The sequence below is a fragment of the Schistocerca nitens genome, chromosome 9 (genome assembly GCF_023898315.1).
Source record: "Schistocerca nitens isolate TAMUIC-IGC-003100 chromosome 9, iqSchNite1.1, whole genome shotgun sequence".
Lineage (NCBI taxonomy): Eukaryota > Metazoa > Arthropoda > Insecta > Orthoptera > Acrididae > Schistocerca > Schistocerca nitens.
The window spans coordinates 427,142,528-427,164,319 of NC_064622.1; the positions used below are offsets into that span (position 1 = coordinate 427,142,528).

At 39.8% G+C, this 21,792-nt stretch overlaps 1 protein-coding gene across 1 annotated transcript in view; it reads right to left on the minus strand.

Annotated features, from left to right (window-relative positions):
* The window catches only part of LOC126203161 (39S ribosomal protein L46, mitochondrial), a 49,140-nt gene extending 37,437 nt beyond the window's left edge, over positions 1-11,703 (minus strand). The window contains exons 1-3 of the mRNA XM_049937402.1: positions 11,553-11,703; positions 11,236-11,425; positions 10,044-10,180 (exon numbers count right to left, since the gene is read on the minus strand). Coding sequence (XP_049793359.1) covers positions 10,044-10,180; positions 11,236-11,425; positions 11,553-11,622 — 397 coding nt within the window. The 5' untranslated portion in view covers positions 11,623-11,703. The remainder of the gene's footprint in view (positions 1-10,043; positions 10,181-11,235; positions 11,426-11,552) is intronic.
* Positions 11,704-21,792: the final 10,089 nt, after the last annotated feature.

Here is a 21,792-nt window from a genome sequence, read left to right on the forward strand (position 1 = left end):
TGGCGCCGTGCAGGTGAGCGCCACAATCAGGACTGCATACGACCGAGGCACACAGGGCCAACACCCGGCATCATGGTGTGGGGAGCGATCTCCTACACTGGCCGTACACCACTGGTGATCGTCGAGGGGACACTGAATAGTGCACGGTACATCCAAACCGTCATCGAACCCATCGTTCTACCATTCCTAGACCAAGGGAACTTGCTGTTCCAACAGGACAATGCACGTCCGCATGTATCCCGTGCCACCCAACGTGCTCTAGAAGGTGTAAGTCAACTACCCTGGCCAGCAAGATCTCCGGATCTGTCCCCCATTGAGCATGTTTGGGACTGGATGAAGCGTCGTCTCACGCGGTCTGCACGTCCAGCACGAACGCTGGTCCAACTGAGGCGCCAGGTGGAAATGGCATGGCAAGCCGTTCCACAGGACTACATCCAGCATCTCTACGATCGTCTCCATGGGAGAATAGCAGCCTGCATTGCTGCGAAAGGTGGATACACACTGTACTAATGCCGACATTGTGCATGCTCTGTTGCCTGTGTCTATGTGCCTGTGGTTCTGTCAGTGTGATCATGTGATGTATCTGACCCCAAGAATGTGTCAATCAAGTTTCCCCTTCCTGGGACAATGAATTCACGGTGTTCTTATTTCAATTTCCAGGAGTGTATGTTCGTACAATTGCCCCTTTTGGCAAGGTGTGTTTGAATACAGATTACTGTTCAATGAATGATATATTTTAGACAATATGTTTAGTATACGAAAATAGTTTACGTATTACTTTAAAAAAAGTGTCTATTGTTTCAAAATCTGTATGTTACAATCAAGTTGGATCAAGTGTTCTAAGTTAGTGTACTTCCCCAGTATTCGCCATGTTAACCCTAGCTATGGCTAATCATTTCCTCACTTTTGGAGACTACATATTACAATAAAATTGGGGCTTTAATAATTATAGAATCTATTTTCTACAAAGTAATTTGACCTTTATTCAAGCAAAAAAGATAATAAACACAAATAAAGTAATTAAAAGTGAACTGAGTGGATCAGAAAACAATTAATAATAAATATGATAATCACTGGCCTTCAAACTACTTAAATCAACCTCTAGGTAAGTTTATTTCTCACATGTGTCAACAGATTTGGGTAACTTTGTTTTTAGTAGCTGTACTCCTTGCATCAAAACTGGTCCTGGCAGTTTCCCTAAAATTTCTTTGGCTCTTATGGTTGAAAAATCATTTTCATTGTAATCAAAATGAATTTTCTGAGCATTAGAACTTTTTTAGACATTGAATTCCATATTCGGAATCAGATGCCACTTCCAAACTAAGAGCCACCTACTTAAAAATTGCAGGTCTTGTTGTTCTCTCCCAAACTGAACAAAATTTTACCAGAACAGTTACCCCTATTTCCAAGTTCCCACTGGAACACAATTTCACTTTCTCATGCTAAGGGGATTAGATTAGGAAATGAGACACTTAAAGTAGTAAAGGAGTTTTGCTATTTAGGGAGTAAAATAACTGATGATGGTCGAAGTAGAGAGGATATAAAATGTAGACTGGCAAAGGCAAGGAAATCGTTTCTGAAGAAGAGAAATTTGTTAACATCGAGTATAGATTTAAGTGTCAGGAAGTCATTTCTGAAAGTATTTGTATGGAGTGTAGCCATGTATGGAAGTGAAACATGGACGATAACCAGTTTGGACAAGAAGAGAATAGAAGCTTTCGAAATGTGGTGCTACAGAAGAATGCTGAAGATAAGGTGGGTAGATCACGTAACTAATGAGGAGGTATTGAATAGGATTGGGGAGAAGAGAAGTTTGTGGCACAACTTGACTAGAAGAAGGGATCGGTTGGTAGGACATGTTTTGAGGCATCAAGGGATCACAAATTTAGCATTGGAGGGCAGCGTGGAGGGTAAAAATCGTAGAGGGAGACCAAGATATGAATACACTAAGCAGATTCAGAAGGATGTAGGTTGCAGTAGGTACTGGGAGATGAAGAAGCTTGCACAGGATAGAGTAGCATGGAGAGCTGCATCAAACCAGTCTCAGGACTGAAGACCACAACAACAACAACAACAACAACATGCATTTTAGGAGGAACAAGACTTTTGGTCAGGCGAATACAGCGATATAAATACAAAATCAAATAGGGGTAGTGCAGGAGTGGGTTTAATAATGAATAAAAAAAAAAAAAAATATAGGAGTTCGGGTAAGCTACTACAAACAGCATAGTGAACGCATTATTGTGGCCAAGATAGACACGAGGCCCACACCTACAACAGTAGTACAAGTCTATATGCCAACTAGCTCTGCAGATGACGAAGAAATTGAAGAAATGTATGATGAGATAAAAGAAATTATTCAGATAGTGAAGGGAGACGAAAATTTAATAGTCATGGGTGACTGGAATTCGATAGTAGGAGAAGGAAGAGAAACAAACATAGGAGGTGAATATGGATTGGGGGTAAGAAATGAGAGAGGAAGCGGCCTGGTAGAATTTTGCACAGAGCACAACTTAATCATAGCTAACACTTGGTTCAAGGTAGTATACATGGAAGAAGCCTGGAGATAATGGAAGGTGTCAGATAGATTATATAATGGTAAGACAGAGATTTAGGAACCAGGTTTTGAACTGTAGGACATTTCCAGGGGCAGATGTGGACTCTGACCACAATCTATTGGTTATGAACTGTAGATTAAAACTGAAGAAACTGCAAAAAGGTGGGAATTTGAGGAGATGGGACTTGAATAAACTGAAAGAACCAGAGGTTGTAGAGAGTTTCAGGAAGAGCATAAAGGAACAATTGACAAGAATGGAGTAAAGAAATGCAGAAGAAGAAGAATGGATAGCTTTGAGGGATGAAGTGGTGAAGGCAGCAGAGGATCAAGTAGGTAAAAAGACGAGGGCTGGTAGAAATCCTTGGATGACAGAAGAAATACTGAATTTAATAGATGAAAGGAGAAAATATAAAAATGCAGTAAATGAAGAAGGCAAAAAGGAATACAAGCGTCTCAAAAATGAGATCGACAGGAAATGCAAAATGGCTAAGCAGGCATGGCTAGAGGACAAATGGAAGGATGTAGAGGCTTACCTCACTAGGGGTAAGATAGATACTGCCTACAGGAAAATTAAAGAGACCTTTGGAGAAAAGAGAACCACTTGTATGAATATCAAGGGCTCAGATGGAAACCCAGTTCTAAGCAAAGAAGGGAAAGCAGAAAGGTGGAAGGAGTATATAGAGGGACTATACAAGGGTGATGTTCTTGAGGACAATATTATGGAAATGGAACAGGATGTAGATGAAGATGAAATGGGAGATATGATACTGCGTGAAGAATTTGATAGAGCACTGAGAGACCTAAGTCGAAACAAGGCCCCGGGCATAGACAACATTCCATTAGAACTACTGATAGCCTTGGGAGAGCCGGTCCTGACAAAACTCTACCATTAGGTGAGCAAAATGTATGAGACAGGCGAAATACCCTCAGACTTCAAGAAGAATATAATACGAGGGCAGTTCAATAAGTAATGCAACACATTTTTTTTCTCGGCCAATTTTGGTTGAAAAAACCGGAAATTTCATGTGGAATATTTTCAAACATTCCCGCTTCGTCTCGTATAGTTTCATTGACTTCCGACAGGTGGCAGCGCTGTACGGAGCTGTTAAAATGGCGTCTGTAACGGATGTGCGTTGCAAACAACGGGCAGTGATCGAGTTTCTTTTGGCGGAAAACCAGGGCATCTCAGATATTCATAGGCGCTTGCAGAATGTCTACGGTGATCTGGCAGTGGACAAAAGCATGGCGAGTCGTTGGGCAAAGCGTGTGTCATCATCGCCGCAAGGTCAAGCAAGAGTGTCTGATCTCCCGCGTGCGGACCAGCCGTGCACACCTGTGACTCCTGCAATGGCGGAGCGTGCGAACACACTCGTTCGAGATGATCGACGGATCACCATCAAACAACTCAGTGCTCAACTTGACATCTCTATTGGTAGTGCTGTCACAATTGTTCACCAGTTGAGATATTCAAAGGTTTGTTCCCGCTGGGTCCCTCGTTGTCTAACCGAACACCATAAAGAGCAAAGGAGAACCATCTGTGCAGAATTGCTTGCTCGTCATGTGGCTGAGGGTGACAATTTCTTGTCAAAGATTGTTACAGGCGATGAAACATGGGTTCATCACTTCGAACCTGAAACAAAACGGCAATCAATGGAGTGGCGCCACACCCACTCCCCTACCAAGAAAAAGTTTAAAGCCATACCCTCAGCCGGTAAAGTCATGGTTACAGTCTTCTGGGACGCTGAAGGGGTTATTCTGTTCGATGTCCTTCCCCATGGTCAAACGATCAACTCTGAAGTGTATTGTGCTACTCTTCAGAAATTGAAGAAACGACTTCAGCGTGTTCGTAGGCACAAAAATCAGAACGAACTTCTCCTTCTTCATGACAACGCAAGACCTCACACAAGTCTTTGCACCCGAGAGGAGCTCACAAAACTTCAGTGGACTGTTCTTCCTCATGCACCCTACAGCCCCGATCTCGCACCGTCGGATTTCCATATGTTTGGCCCAATGAAGGACGCAATCCGTGGGATGCACTACGCGGATGATGAAGAAGTTATTGATGCAGTACGACGTTGGCTCCGACATCGACCAGTGGAATGGTACCGTGCAGGCATACTGGCCCTCATTTCAAGGTGGCGTAAGGCCGTAGCATTGAATGGAGATTACGTTGAAAAATAGTGTTGTGTAGCTAAAAGATTGGGGAATAACCTGGTGTATTTCAATGCTGAATAAAACAACCCCTGTTTCAGAAAAAAAAAATGTGTTGCATTACTTATTGAACTGCCCTCGTAATTCCAGATGTGAAAACTATCGAACTATCAGTTTTAAGTCGCGGCTGCAAAATACTAACACGAATTCTGTACAGACGAATGGAAAAACTGGTAGAAGCCGACCTCGGGGAAGATCAGTTTGGATTCCGTAGAAATATGGGAACATGTGAGGCAATACCTGACCCTGCGACTTATCTTAGAAGCTAGATAAAGAAAAGGAAAACCTACGTTTCTAGCATTTGTAGACTTGGAGAAAGCTTTTGACAATGTTGACTGGAATACTCTTTTTCAAATTCTGAAGGTGGCAGGGGTAAAATACAGGGAGCGGAAGGCTATTTACAATTTGTACAGAAACCAGATGGCAGTTATAAGAGTCGAGGGACATGAAAGGGAAGCAGTGGTTCGGAAGGGAGTATGTCAGGGTTGTAGCCTCTCCCCGATGTTATTCAATCTGTATATTGAGCAAGCAGTAAAGGAAACAAAAGAAAAATTTGGAGCAGGTATTAAAATCCATGGAGAAGAAATAAAAACTTTGAGGTTCGCCGATGACATTGTAATTCTGTCAGAGACAGCAAAGGACTTGGAAAAGCAGTTGAATGGAATGGACAGTGTCTTGAAAGGAGGATATAAGATGAACATCAACAAAAGCAAAACAAGGATAATGGAATGTAGTCGAATTAAGTTGGGCGATGCTGAGGGAATTAAATTAGGAAATGAGACACTTAAAGTAGTAAAGGAGTTTTGCTATTTGGGGAGCAAAGTAACTGATGATGGTCGAAGTAGAGGGGATATAAAATGTAGACTGGCAATAGCAAGGAAAGCGTTTCTGAAAAAGAGAAATTTGTTAACATCGAGTATAGATTTAAATGTCGGGAAGTCGTTTCTGAAAGTATTTGTATGGAGTGTAGCCATGTATGGAAGTGAAACATAGACAATAAATAGTTTGGACAAGAAGAGAATAGAAGCTTTTGAAATGTGGTGCTACAGAAGAATGCTGAAGATTAGATGGGTAGATCACGTAACTAATGAGGAAGTATTGAATAGGATTGGGGAGAAGAGGAGTTCGTGGCACAACTTGACAAGAAGAAGCGATCGGTTGGTAGGACATATTCTGAGGCATCAAGGGATCACCAATTTAGTATTGGAGGGTAGCGTGGAGGGTAAAAATCGTAGAGGGAGACCAAGAGATGAATACACTAAACAGATTCAGAAGGATGTAGGCTACAGTACGTATTGGGAGATGAAGAAGCTTGCACAGGATAGAGTAGCATGGAGAGCTGCATCAAACCAGTCTCAGGACTGAAGGCCACAGCAACAACATGCATTTTATTCTTTTCTTCTTCTATGCTGTCATCTAATCTGCTTACTCCGAAGAACTTGTTTGCCTGTCAGCTAATTGCAGTCTGTTTCTTGTTTAACACCTTTTTGAATGAAAATCTGCCAATAGTTTTTCTTTCACTTTATCTCCTTCATATATTTTCTGTTCCTCTCCTGCTTCTCTTTTTCCTTGAATTCATGATGTTCCATCACTAGTCACAACACTAGGTGTGTGTTCTTTCTTTCTCTTTGTGCTTCGTTGCTCAGATTCTGATCACCGTGATGAATAACATTTCCAAAAATTATTGCTATTGATTTTGGTTATGTTGACTGAATATCATCAAAGACAAAAGATTTTGGAAAGATGTTGAAGTATCCAAATTCTGTTAAGTGTTATTTAGAGTCACCGATGTTTAGAAAGGAAAAAGACTTTTGGTGGGCCATCAAGTAATATCACTATTATGTAAACTGCTACTATGTGATGAAGATATCTGAATAGTACTAAGACTCTGGATGGATGAAGCATTATGCCTATCTTCATGTAGTAAAATTTCCTTTGATGGATTGTCATCAAAGGGCCTCAGCTTGTAGACTCTGATCAAATTAATTAGTAGCATTTCCTGGACATCTCATATCAATTTATCTTTGCTTGTAACATAGTAAATTATACAATAAGAACCATGAAAACCACTAGCAGCAAGCGTTTCTACGTCATCAGCTATTTTGTTCTAGAACTTTAAAAGTAATAATGCCTCCAGATTTCCTCCCCAGTCAAAATTCCTTCTCACAGTTACTTTAAACTCATCTAGAAGGACAGCATCAATTTGTTTTTCATATACATAAAATGAATCTTAAGCTCCATAGCTGACTGGACGGTGGTGGTTAGTGTTTAACGTCCCGTCGACAACGAGGTCATTAGAGACGGAGCGCAAGCTCGGGTTAGGGAAGGATTGGGAAGGAAATCGGCCGTGCCCTTTCAAAGGAACCATCCCGGCATTTGCCTGAAACGATTTAGGGAAATCACGGAAAACCTAAATCAGGATGGCTGGAGACGGGATCGAACCGTCATCCTCCCGAATGCGAGCTGACTGGACTGTAGCTGAAGCTGGCATATGACAAGCAACTATATTGGTATAATTCACATTGTTTGCATCAAATGGAAACAAATTAGTTGCTCTGAAGCCTGCTTGAACATTTGCTCCATTTTACATTCTGAAATAATTTGTAACAAAATAGCAGGTACCTCAGATTTTGAAATATTAAACCTCTTGTTGTCAGAACACAATGTCTGAAATAGTTTTTTTTTTTTTTTTTTTCATTAGTCCAAAGACTGCTACATCTAGCAGATGTAAGATATGTACAGAATTGGGATGTAAAGTGGGAAATATGATGTGGTTTTTCCAGCAATATCTGCTCAAATGGAGAGTCAGTCTGTCTAAAAATATTACAGCAGGCTGCGGAATCTCAGTTTATTTCAAGAATGAGTTAAATACATTCTTTATGTGCTTGAAGGAACTTTCACAGCTCATCTGTCCATTTTCCATTTTTCTAATGTGCATATCCTCTAGTACCAATCACTGCAAACAATGATCTGAATCAGAGTTAGAAGACTCATTATAAGCTTGACAGCCCTGAGGATCTATGATTAAATCGCCTTTAGGAGCCAGGTGTTGGTGGTAAGGTCCTAAGGGACCAAACTGCTAAGGTCGTTGGTCCCTAGGCTTACACACTACTTAATCTAACTTAAACTAACTTACACAAAGTCAACCAATCCTTTTTCTCTCTCTTAAGAACGTGTGCCACAGTACCCAGTAAACTTTATTGAAGATATACCAGAAATTGTATTTCTTAATGGTGCTCTTGAAGTGTTGTACAACTATCTCTCAACAATAACTTCTAGCACATTTTTATCTCAACTGGGAGAATACTGAAATCTCTAATTCTTTCACTGACTTACTTTTCCTATAAGTAAAACACAAAGACCTTGAGTTAAAAACAGTATATTTTTCATAGTTCTTACTGCATATTGTTCTATGTTACAAGCATAGATCAATTAATATGATATGTTGAGGCAGTGCTATGAATTAGTTCTAAGATGGTATAGAAAAGTACCACAAGTATTTCAAATAAGCTTGCTTCAATAAAATAAACGTATTTATACTGCTGGCCAGGAGTTTTCAAATTGAGTGTTGTGGCTCCCTGGGATGTTGCAGCCTTACATCATGGTGTCACAGTGGTTCCACAAAAATAATAATTTGGTTTATTAGCTTTCTGAATGAAGGAACAATGCGTGTACCAGTACTGATATCTAGAGGTGAAGAAAAAAGGTGTTGTTGCTATGGCAGTGTGTTACATTTCAGTTCATCATACTAAGCAGGTCATTTGTTTTTATTCAGTAATAATAAAGATTAGTTTTGTTGAATGCACAACATTTTTAATTGTTGTTTGTCCTCTGTGATCTGTGTTGACCTTTATTAAATAACAACCACTTACAACAAATGTGTACTGATGTGGGGACTGAGTACATTTTCCTAATTTACTACAGCAACTCTAGTTGGCTTTAAGGAATATTGTTCAAGAGAAACATCTGACTAATGAGAAGTTCGCAGACAGTGACCGTTTTCGTGCTGGCGTATCTTTGTGGCATCTTTGAAAAACTTAATTCATTGAATGTATCCCTTCAAGGTAATGAGAATTCTGCAGCTTCCACAAAAAAATTTCAGCTTTTAGAAAGCATCTACTACAGTGGAAGAAATGGTGGATGATAAATATGTACATTACACTTTCTCCACTCTTCACACAGTTTCAGCAGACAGTAACTTTCAGTTATGTGAAGAATTGAAGCCTGTGTTTGTGGGTCATTTAACCAAACTCAGTGATGACTTTCTGAAGTACTTTTCAAAACAAGTTGATCAACATAACAGCAACACAGATGCTTTCAATGCAGAACTTCCATCAACATTCATCACTGAAGAGTGAGAGCAATCTGACTATTATGTTTCTCCAGATTCTACACTGAAATTGAAGTTTACTTCTTCATCACTGTCTGAGTTTTGGAGTTTAGTGAAGTAGGAGTATCTGGAAGTAGGGAACAAGACCCTACCTACAAGCTGGGATGCCTTCTGCAACATCCTACTTATATGAGCTAGGTTTTTCAGCATTTGAAGTCATCAACACGAAATATACATTGCAAATGAATGTGGAGAAAAAGATGCATGTAGCAACTTCCAATTTTGTGTCAAAATTTGAAGAAATGAATATGAAGAAGGAAGCTCATTTTTTCCCACTGACTTTGTTGCAAGACTTCAGTGTAACAGTATTACAAGATGATCAAAGTGTGTTACTTCAACATTTGACAAAGAAATTTTTATCCCACATTTCAAGACGGATTTAGTGTGCAAAATGAGCCAAAGGTGCCTATGTTCAGATGAAGGGAGCCATTGGCCCAAAAAGTTTGAAAACCATTCATGCAGCCCAGTTCTATATTACAGAAGTTTTATATCAGTTTTTAAAAGGAGCCAAAACCGGACAGATATTTATTCACTTATGGCCACTGCATTGACATAAGAGGGAGATGAAAATAGGCCTATAGTACTTAACCTTACCTCTCAATAAATTAAGTTTCTTCTAATGTTCCATTTAAACATGTTGAATATTTTTTTAAATAAATATGGAATGCTTTGCTTAATGGAGAAAATCTACAAAACTCAAGTTCAACGCAGGTTTGTTCACAGAATGGTGACTCCAAAAAAAGAAAACACAAGGAAATACTACGGTAACCAAATGAATAGCATAATTAATGTTGGTTATAATAGACAATTAAATGAAAACTATTCACTTTTTCTATTATACAGAAGTCCACAATATAAATTTTCTGCCACTTTTCTTTTACTAACCTGTTAACCTAGATGCAGACTGAAATTTATTCAGTTCTTCTTGGCATGCATCTTCAAAGTCTTGGGCAGTTTGTTTCACCACCTGATCTAAGTCTACATCTTTAATATCACCTTTTTTCAACAGCTCAGCTTGTTTCCTGATTTAAAACAACAATAATAAAAGTAGTAATAATGCCAAAAGACTGTAATTCAGTTATAGACCTATACACCAATATTTTTTTTTTCTAGGTGTTCTACAGAAGTTAATTTCAAAGTTACAACAAGATATATTTTAAGAGATTATAGGCCTATAGTTGGCATACTTCAGTACATTATGAAATGATGAATTCTATAGGTGAAAGATAACATTACATGGGTAGGCCTAGCTGAATAGATAACTAATAAAGACATACAGTACTGAATCAAAACAGGAGGAAAACAAATTTATGGCACAACTTGACTAAAAGGAGAAATAGTTTGACAGGACATGTCCTGAGGCATCAAGAAATAGTCAATTCGGTTATAAGAGAAATGGGAAGAATCAATTGTAGTGGGAGGCTAAGGCTTGACTGCAGCGAGCATGTTCAAATGGATGTAGGATGCAGCAGTTATGTAAAGATGAAGGACCTTATACAGGATAGACAAGGTTGGAGAGCTATATCAAACCAGACCTCACAGTAACAAAATTCAAAATATTTGTAAATCGGCAACCATGTCTTACATGCATTTTTATGATCAATGTATAATCCATAAGATGTAGCTACTTCCACACAGCAAGTTATAAATATACAAGGAAGATTTGGCACACTTACAATAAATTTAAAAAAAAAATGACTTAATAACAATGTTGAAATGGAATTGGTTTTCACGAGCAATTATTGTCCATGCGTTCAGGCTATACATATAATTATTTCTGCTACTTTTCAGGGCAACTGTAAAACGTAGTAAAAGAACACAGAGTCTCACTAAAATATTCAAAAAGTTATGACAATACATGACCAGTTCACCTTTTCATGCTATACTTTAATTTTTAATATTTACTTAGAGTTACGTGCAAGAAGAATTTCAAGGTGATTTAAAGCAGTTCATCCAACTGAAAAGGGCCAACACAGATACTCAATGTTCTTTAAAAGGTGCAGATACGTTTGTTTACAATTAATACGGCAATGTGTTACTGTGACTGAAACACGTCAATATATTCCATGCAAAGTACCTGTCTCGCTCGTGACGTATTTCATGATCGCTTTTCATGCTGTTCTCGAACTCAATAGTTTGCAAGTACTCCGAAAATCGTTTCTCTACGTCCGTCATATCAGCTGTAATAATCGGGTCTCTTTCCAAACATACGCCGCTCAGCAAATCCCATCTTTCTTTTCCTGAAGTACTGCAACATCTAATATTTCCTTTAAACCAAGAAGTTGCAAAAGTGAATTATTTACCACGTTATGAACTGTGATAACCAAAAAAACTAAACGCAAATTCTTATCAGCAACTCCGTACGAGAGAATTTGATGCGAAACAGAAATTTACCTTTGCAAGTAACGCGTGTTCCTACACAGACTCGTAGTAAGGAAAACACACGCGAGTTCATCATTTTCATGTTTACAAACTTCAAACGTAAACATCCGAACACCCGCCAGAAACACTGGTTATAAATCTCGAAGATACTCCATTAGTATACTACATGATGAGCCTAAATCAAAGATGACAATAGGAAAGATGTTCCTAAAACACATGCGTCTTCACCAGGTTTCCATTAACGTGCCGGCAATTATACTTCAAGCAGCAACATTTCAGTACCATTATTTAAACAATGAGTTCAAGTATTCCTTCAAAAGACACATGTAAAAATGCTGAAGACACATGTAAAATTTATTATCTTGCTAAGGAGAGATATTAGGATTTTGGTTCGATCATTTTGTTTTCAGGTGGGTTGTATTTCCACTCTCATCAAATGGTTTGCTCATCATACAAAATTAATATCATCAAAAAATTTTCTCATAAGAAAAATATGAAATAAATAATTCATTCTACCTCATTTTCAGAGCTTTGAAACACATACTGTTCTCCTCATTTTGAGTTTCTGTTTTTATTTGCATCTTCAGTTTTTTGACGATCATACTTTCTTTCCATGTCAGCTGAACACTATAGTGACATAGACTGCTCCTCACAGACTCTGAAGTGAAATGAGAAGCTAACACTCAATCGAAAGGTTCGAAAATTTATGAGTCCAACAAATAAGTCCTGGGAGCACTCCTTCAAAAAATCGATAGTAATTAGGGGATACAGTGTCCATGTAGCTACTGAAATTAAAGGGTTGTCCAAACTGACCAAAATTCATTGTAATCATAAGTGCAGCCAGTAACAAAAAATATGAATTGATATTAGCACAACATAAATTCTGAACAATTAGAGATAAAAGAAGATTAAAGTATGAAACCTTTAAACAGGCTCAATTACATACAACAACTGTAGTATCAATTTGACAAAACTTGGAAAGTCTGTGCGATAACGCCTACAGATTACTGCGGTTCAGATGGTAATAAGGCCACCAGTGACGATGCCTCCAGTAGAGGCTAACGCCATTTGTCCCAACTGACATTTGAAGTTACACACAGTTTACGTGTTTTCACTCAGACAGCATCTCACCATTTCCACCTTTCTTCGCACCATAATACATTATTGAGGCTTGTCCGCTATCCCATTATGTTTGTCATGGAGCCAACCAGCAGGAAGAGCACCTGTTCCCCCGTTGTGAGTTTGTAATGAAGGCTGTATGCACCAATATTGATAGCATGTCATCCAGTTCATTTTTTAACTTGCTTGGGCCACAGCTCAGGTTCCTCACTTCACTTCAGTTGCTACACTGTAAAAATCATGTTCTAATACTCGGCACTAGACTGCCTACAATCTATGAGAGGATCTTGTTTGAGAGTACTGTCTTTGGGTCAATTGTATTGCCTGTTATTGTATTTGTGCTGTCAATAAACAAGTGTTTAACTGTTTCAGTGTGTCCCCCTGTGTAGTAATCACTACACAAGTAGCAACAAAGGAATTTGGTGAGCTCCTTTTCGAACAGTACTTTCAACAGAACCTGGAACAAATGATAAAGAGTGCCATCAGCGAATGGCACTTTGAAGTTACACAGTTCTGAATCAGTGCCACGAATTTCTCAGTGGATCATGGATAACATGACTTCCGTGGAAACTGTACTTCAAAGCCTGCTGCGATGCCAGTCATGGATGGAATAAATTGAGCAAGAAAACACTGCCATGGTTGGAAGGGTTTTGTCAGAACTGATTGATTGCCTTGAATGCCAGCAGCAGCCACATTTGGCCCAACCATCGTCATTCCCACCTCAAGAGGAATCAGCGGATGACTAGGACACACATGCAAAGTGGCTCCAACAACATATTGAAAGTTTCCAATTAAAGGATGGCAACACTATAAAAGCTCTCTTATATGAATGTATGGTGTCTGTTCTTTCTGACACGTCTGAAAGAACACAAGCAACACATTCATATAATCAGTTCAACCTGATGGCCAATGAATCCACAACCTTCTGTATAGGTGCACATTTGCCTTCGACGACCAATGGGAATCTAAGATTAGTGTGCATGGAGGACATGGACAGGGACTGTGCGTAGGTGGTGCTAGGTGGGAATGTGAGTCAGCTGGGGAGCATGCCGAGACCGTGCATTTGCAGTAAATGCTGTGTGTGGATGGCACAGTGCTTAATGCACTGCCACAGTAAGCAGGAGATCCTGGGTTTGAGTCCCTGTCTGGCACACATTTTCACTCAGAGCCACTGATTCCACATAGAGTCCCAGTGCAGCGGATGCCATTATTTCCTTCCCTTCCCTTTCCTTTCTCCCCCTCAACCTTCATTTCACATAAAAGTTCTCTCCTTGTATTGGATCAAGCCGCAAACTTATAGACTTTTATGTAAGTTCATCCCAGTGACTGAACTCTCTCAGTTGCTATTTGAAGAAATGTGCAATTTGCTAATCACATACCACCACCGACATGTGCATGTTATTGTGTCTAGTGTAGAAATTTATGAGGGTAAAAAAAAAACACCCTAATCAGACATACAGGACATGGGCCACGTAACTGCATGGCCTAAGTGAAAAGTGTCATTTTGTCTCTTCCAAACATAATGAATCATATGCTGACATTATGGTTCAGTATGCCATTCTGTCCTTCACTAGGAGGTTAGACAGCAAGCTTTAAAGTTTGACCATTCATCGCCTGAACAAGTTCTAGACCTTGTAAAGGCTTATGAAGTTTTGTGTGCAGCAGCCCAGCAATTAGAAACATGGGCAGATGTTGCATGTGTTGGCATGCTGGACAGCGAGCATGATGTGGATGTAGTGGCAATGTGACCCGCCCTTAAACAGGCCTCTGCCTGTGAAGCTGTCACAGCAGGAAAACAGTTTAGGCATCATTTGCTTCCGTTTTGCTCAGCATGTTTCTAAAAAAATTTACTGGAAAGACTGCAGCCATCATTGAGTGACTTGTTACAAGTTCAAGAAGTCAGGAGACATTGTAGTATTGTGCCAGACTTCCACAATTCGGTCTTGTCAGCAGTAACAAGAGCCTGCAGACATAAACTTGATTGTTGCCAGCAGTTCTGTACCCAGTAAATTGTTTATCACAGTGCACATCAATGATCACCGGTATGGCTATAGGTAGACACTGGCAATGGCATTACACCTCTCAGTATGCAAATGTATTTGAACATTGGTGTACCTCTCTGTCTCCAGCAACTAGACACTTACTAAAGTACAACAAGGAAACCATTCCTATCCATGGTCAATTTACTAATGATGCCAAGTACAAAAGATAACTTATCTGGTAGTTGATAGCAGCTCAGATGCATTTACATCATTTGGTTTTACTATCACAGATACTGACAATTTAGTGACTTTTCAGGACTTAGAGGCGTTATGCAAGGATTATTCCAACATCTACTGGACTTAGTTGTGCAAAAGGGTTCACAGCCCACATCAAACTAAAACCTTCTGCTCACCTTCGCTTTTGCAGAACACATCCTGTTCCACTAGCTCTCCACAAACTGGTTAAAGAAGAACTTGATTGACTAACACAGTTGGATATCTGAAACATCATCTCATCACTTATAGCCATTAAAAAACTGCCTGTAAAACTATGACTATGAAGTGGCTTCAAGAAGATATTTCTCAAAAACTGACTTGCCCCTAGCCTACTTGTAGCTTCCACTTGATGAAGAGTCACATCAGCTCCTGGTGGTCAACACACCATATGGTCTCTTTAAATACAAGGACTTAGTACTCAGGATTGCCAGTGTTTCTGTCATATTTCAAAGATTTCTTGAGCAATTAATGCAAAATATCTCATGCTGTATAAATTATCTTGATGACTTATAGTAACTGGACCTTCCAGAGAGGCACATCTCAGGAATTTGTGTATGTTGTTCCACACACTCCAAGAAGCAGATTTAACCTCAAAAAAAATCTCAATTTTTTCAGCCTTGAACATTTGGGCTTGTAATTTCACATGAAGGGATCAAACCAATGATCATCAAAATGCCACCTCAGCCGAAAAACATCAAGGAACTGTTATTTTTTCTCTGGAAGGTTTCCTACTGCAGTAAGTTCATCCAGCATGCTTCAAAGATCACTCACCTACAAAAAAAGGGTACCCCATTTGCTTGGACATGGGATTGTAGGATTGCATTTCAAACTTTGAAACTTTCTTTCACTCAGCCCTTGTTTAGCTACCTTTCATATTCACCAAGTTGGTAGTTGTAGCTGATGTCTCAGACTGTGGGACTGGGGCTGTACTGGCACATTGATATTCTGTCAGGACTGAGCAACTGATGGCTTATGCCTCCAGGACATTTATGGCTGCCCAAAGGCATTATTCCCGAATTGAAAGAGAAGCTTTAGCCATTATGAATGCACTCACGAAATTTCCATTGTTTTTGTTTGGCATGAAGTTTCATCTGAAATGACCATAAGCTGCTCATTACAATATTAGGTTCCTCATCACAGCTCCCTTATAAAACATCTCACATGTTGTAGCACTGAGCACTTTTCTTAAGCAGATACCATTATCAAATTCATTTTCATGCCACATTTAAACACGCAAATACTGATGGGTCGAGATCTATCATTCAACAAAGAAGAGGTTTTATATTTCTACCTTAATGAGTAAGCGCAGCTCACAGTTGGCACATTTTCCATTCTGGGTGAGTGCATAATGCAGACACAGGTCCTTACCCTGTCTTACAACACTTGCACTGCAACATTTTGTGAGGGTGGCTGGAGAAGTCACCACATTGGAAAGTGGATCCCCTTTACCAATATTTTCAGCTACAGCAATGACTGGTTGTGGTTGCTAGTGTTGTGCCGCTGGCCACAAAACATGCCTCACCATGTGTGGCCATAACCCTCTCATTATTGAATGAAATTCTTTGACTTCTGCATTCCAACCATTGGAGAGTATTCAGGACTAAGCTTCTGCCATGACGCTGTGTATACTGGTAAGATGGTTCAGTCATGCAACAGATGCACCAAACAACACACGGCTATAAGAAGACTTTTACTCCACGATTTATGCCTGCGCTCCCATGGAAATGGGTCCACTTGGATTTTATGTGCCGTTTTCAAGGAACAAATTGGCTCATTGTGGCTGGCAAATATACCTATTATTATTATTGCAGGATTAATTGAATACAAAAATTAATAATGACACCTTGTTCTATTCCTGTTATCCTCCACCAAGCCTCTTTATCCAGCGCATTTTCCTTGTTGATGCTACAATGTTCCATTACTCCATTTATGTGGTCTGTCCAAGAGCGTCGTAGTCTTCCGCGCTTACATCTGCTGGGTGGTTTCCATTTATAAACTTTCTTTGGCCACTGATGATCTGGCATTCTTATCATATGTCCATCCATTTTAATGATTTTCAGAATTTTCAAGTCATATTGGGTACAAAATTCTATAAGGTTTTCTCCAGAACTATTAATGACATTTTCTCCGTATCTTCCTACTACTGGATCATTTACTTGTGAGCCAACCCTCACATTAAAATCTCCTGCTATTGTTACTTCTTGGTGCTTTTTGACTTGGTTGAGTAGATGGTCTAATTTCTGGTAGAAATGATCTTTGGTTTGTTGTGCTGCATTGTTGTTTGGTGCATACACCCCTATTATAACTGTTTCAATGCCATATAACCTGATGGTAATAGTGACAATTCATTCACATATAAATGCATAGTCCTTGATGTAGGCATTCACAGCTTTGTTAATTAGAATGTAAACTCCTGCTTTTGTTGATTTATGTTTATCAACTCCAGACCAAAAATGGATGAAATTTTGGTGCTGGCCCATTGACCCAACCCCCAACTTGGAGGAGCAGGATTTGATATCAGGGTTTACTCCCCTAGGGGGTTGGCTTCACCACACCTATAGAGACCCACCTTCCCTAGGTGGGACACAGTTCATCTGGCTCCTCCATTGAGGCCTGTGGGGTTTGGTTGACCCTGCCAATAGCCACACTACCACCGGCATAGCCCTCAACTTTGCTGGGGCACGCGAACCCTCCCACCTGGTACTGGAGGTATCTCCGATAAGGCAGTGTACCTTTGGACAAATATTCCTGCTTCCCATATATAGTGAGCCTCAGGTCCAAACAGGGGAAAGTACCTTTACAGCCTTATTGAAAAAATTTTCCATTGGAGGCCTTCCCCAGACCTTAGAAACCCAGTGGTCTCCAATTTCATTTGCAAACCTTCCATATTTTCTGTGCTGCAAATAGCATCCACCTTTTCACCCATAATCTAAGTTAAAGCTGAGCACCTGGTATACACTTTTAAATCTCAAATGATCAAATACATCAGTGACAGTGTGGCAGATGATGCTTTAACTTGATTTTTAAGTTCTTACACAACTAGACCCAAGGGTATAAGAGTCCAGCAGAGTTTCTGCATACTCGCCAGCCATGCCCACTGCTTCACCCGCTGGTGTTAGCCCTGAGCCTGTTTCCAGCATTGCCAACGCCCAAGTTCCACCCAAGCACTGCAGTCTGGACATGAGAATTTGGCCATTGGAACAGATGGCTCTTGGTGATCGTCCAATAGTATTAGGAGTGCATGGTGTTTAAGCTGTTTATGTTCAAAGTGCATGACAGACTAGTAACCTACCTTACCAGCTCCCATCTGTGCATCACTGGACAGTTGTTGCTATCATCTCCTCCTGCTGCTATGACACCTCTGCCAGTGGATGATTTGTCTTCTGCTCATTCTTACTCACCTCCAAAGTCATTGAAAAATCCTCTTTGCTTCCAGTTGTTTGCAGGAACCCCACCAAAACACAATCCTCCTCCAATATAAAAGTTTTCCAGTCGTTCTTGCAATAGGACACCTAGCAAAACTTGCCATCTCCCCTTCAACCAAATTTATTTAAAATCCAACCAGCCTCTTATATTTCCAAGATGGCAAAATCTTAACTATTTAGCAACAGTCTCCCACTCTTGAGAAAAGTTTCTGCACTAACCTAAGCAAGCAGACCCGCATTTGCTTATCTCAGAAAACAGTCCCCAGTCCCCATAATCTATTCTTTTTAAATATTAATCAATCATTATTCTGCCCACTAATTCCTGTAGTGCTAGAGGCAACAAACTCCATGCCCTGCTAGCAGAATATTGGCAAACCTACTCTTTACAAACCATGGCTGACATTCCATTCCCAAATACTAGTTCTGAATGCTCACGAGCCAAATATGGTCTTATCTAGCTGAACACTCTAACATCATTCTTTTATGATTAGTGTTTTGGCCTGCAGTCAGCAAGCCCCCCATGGACTGATTTAGCTGAACTGGGCACCCATAAAGAAATGTGCAGATCCTGTACAATCCCATCTTTCTCTTTAGCACTCATTTCTAAGAGCCATTTGATGATGCCTGTCCACCTGGTGCCTCCTCAGTTATTCTGAAAAGCCAGTGGGCCATGCCACTATGAAGCCATATACGCAATAGTACTTGCCTGCTGACTACTGGCTTACATGACCAGTTCCTCAGTTCCTCTGGAGCCTCACTTTGCACCATGTGGTGAGGTTCTTCCATATATCAGGATGAGCTGTCCTCTGTGCAAACCTCTCTGGCCAATGAATATCAAGTTGTCCCTATACTGATGACTCCCAACATTCAACCAAATTTTCCAACCAGGTACTATATGTAAACTAACTACTCAGAGACAATCAGATTTACATTACAGAGTTATGGCTTGATCTCTGCAGTCATCGGGTATAACTCATTTTGATATCAGATCTTGAATTAATCGGGGAAAAAAGGAAAAATATGTTGCATATTTGATTAATAATTAATGATAGTCAGAAAGAAACTATAGTCTGGCAGCAGCATGATGTGCTTCAAAATAACTACACTCTGTTATGCAATTACTAACTGTCCTCCCTGTCTGCAGAACAATAACACCTAAAATCATGTTATATCCTCAAATAATCTTACACACCATCCAATTTAAAAACATAATAAAATAATACCCAATAATTTCCATTCTCCTTCCATGACCTTAACCCATATGGTATCTGATTTACAGATGGTGCAGTATCCCCATAATCTCCACTCTTTCTATTTCATCCCTCTCTCTTCTTAACAGTTGGTGCTGATACTTATGACAAGGAATCCAGATCACCTCAAAATAGTTGCAGTTGTTTGATGTGAACTGTAGTTATTTGTGTAAGAATTGATTTCTGTGGCCATTTTCACAGTCAATAAAATTCTTCTGGGTATGTGACTACACTGCCAATGTGTAAAATTCTCCAACATTCAGACCATTTGCAATAGTGGCAAAAACATCAGAGAATTTTACACTTTGAATATCTGGTCACATACCAGATAAATTTTATTTACTTGAGTTGTTTGAGTTGGCAATTGTAGCTTCAGGGTAGGACTTAATGGCATCACTCACTGCCCTACTCTATACTCTGGCAGTTTCCTTGTATGTTTACCTATCTTTTCCTGGTCTTCACCCTTTGTACACATTAACCTATTTTCTTCAATGTCCTTGAGGACCGGCTCCCTGTTCCTCCTGATTTTCTGTTTGATGATATCAAATGGCAAAGTCAGCTTCCTCCCACATACCAGCTCATGTGGAGAAACACAAGTGCTGGTGTATACTTTGGAACTGTGTGCTCCATAGTAGCTAAACATCCTACTAGTAGTATGATGTATGCATTCTGTTCTACTGTTAGCCTTAGACGCACTGGGCTAATCCATAGCTTCTGAACTCACTGCTTCATCAAATGTGATGAGTGGTCTGTAATTATCATCTCAGGGACAAAACTTCAGCAACCAGTTATTTACCAAGGCTTGTGCCATCACAGTTGCTTGTTGATTAGGAATGGCAATCATTGCAGTATATTGTGAGAAACGATCAGCAGTCATCTGAACATAGTGGGTTCCCACTGATGTTTGGCTAAAAGGTCCTGAAATAATAATTCCAATAATCTCAATAGGTTTGGTTGCCTCTGGTAACCTTTATAATAATACTTGCCAATGGCTGAAACATTCCCATTGTGCACACACTACACAATTTCTTAAATACTAGTCTATGTGCTTTTTACTCATTTTCCACCATCAACGCTTTTCTACTCTTTAATCAATTGCCCTATGACCTCCATGCCCAGATAGTAAATGACTGTGCTCTTCCTTCAATACATCTTTTTTCAACTCAGTAGGCATTACTATATGTGGCCCCAACTTAGCTGACCTACGTAACAATGACACACAATGAACTCCAGCTTTGTTGTAAACAGTTAGATGTCTGCTTCAACTGCTTATGCTGTCTGCCACTCTGAAAGGCTGTGACCTAGTGCTCACATAACCAAACCTTCCTGCTAAAACCATCCACATTCCCATGCTTCTTGTGTGGTTTACAAATCACTTCAAAATCAAACTCAGCCAGTCTGCTTGAATGATCCTTCAACCTCAAAAGTTACTTTAATGCTGCATGAGTGCTTATTACCTTGGACTTTGTTCTATACACATAGCACCTGAAGTATTTAAACCTGTATGTAAAGTTCAACATCTCCTCCTCTGTTTTGGGTTGCTTATACTCAGCTTTGTTAAACTGCCATGAGGGGTAAGCAACTGGATGTTCCTCAATAAATATTGCTTGACTCAAAATACACCCCAATGCCTAGTTTGGAGTATCACATGAAAGTACAGACTCCTTTTCATAATCCAGGAAGATCAACACTGGACGCAAAGCCCATTTAAGCTTCTCAAATGTGACTTGAGATTCCATTGCCCACTGTAATTCTATACCCTTCTTCAGTAACTGCTTAGAAACTTCCCTTACCCACTGTATATGCTCCTTGATATCCCTTGAAAACACAATAACATTGTTGAGGAAACCAATGTCTTGCTGCGTGTTCATACCCCCTTAATACTCCCTTCAACAACTGCTGAAACATGGCTGGTGCATTTTTAAAACCAAAAGGCATTTGCTGATCAAAATCGGTACATCCTGTGCCATCCACAATTTTTCTTTTTTTTTTTTTTGTTCAACAATGACAGCTGCTCTCCAAGTGCTACAGCTCTCTTCTATTATGCCATTACTCAGTTGTTGGTTAGTGAAGTTCTCCTTAACTGGATATAAATTATGAGGTATGAAATACATTTTCTTGTGTACAGGTGTATCATCCCCTGTCAGAATTTTCTGCCATGTTATGGGAATTGCTGGTAATGGGCCCTGAGAATTAAACA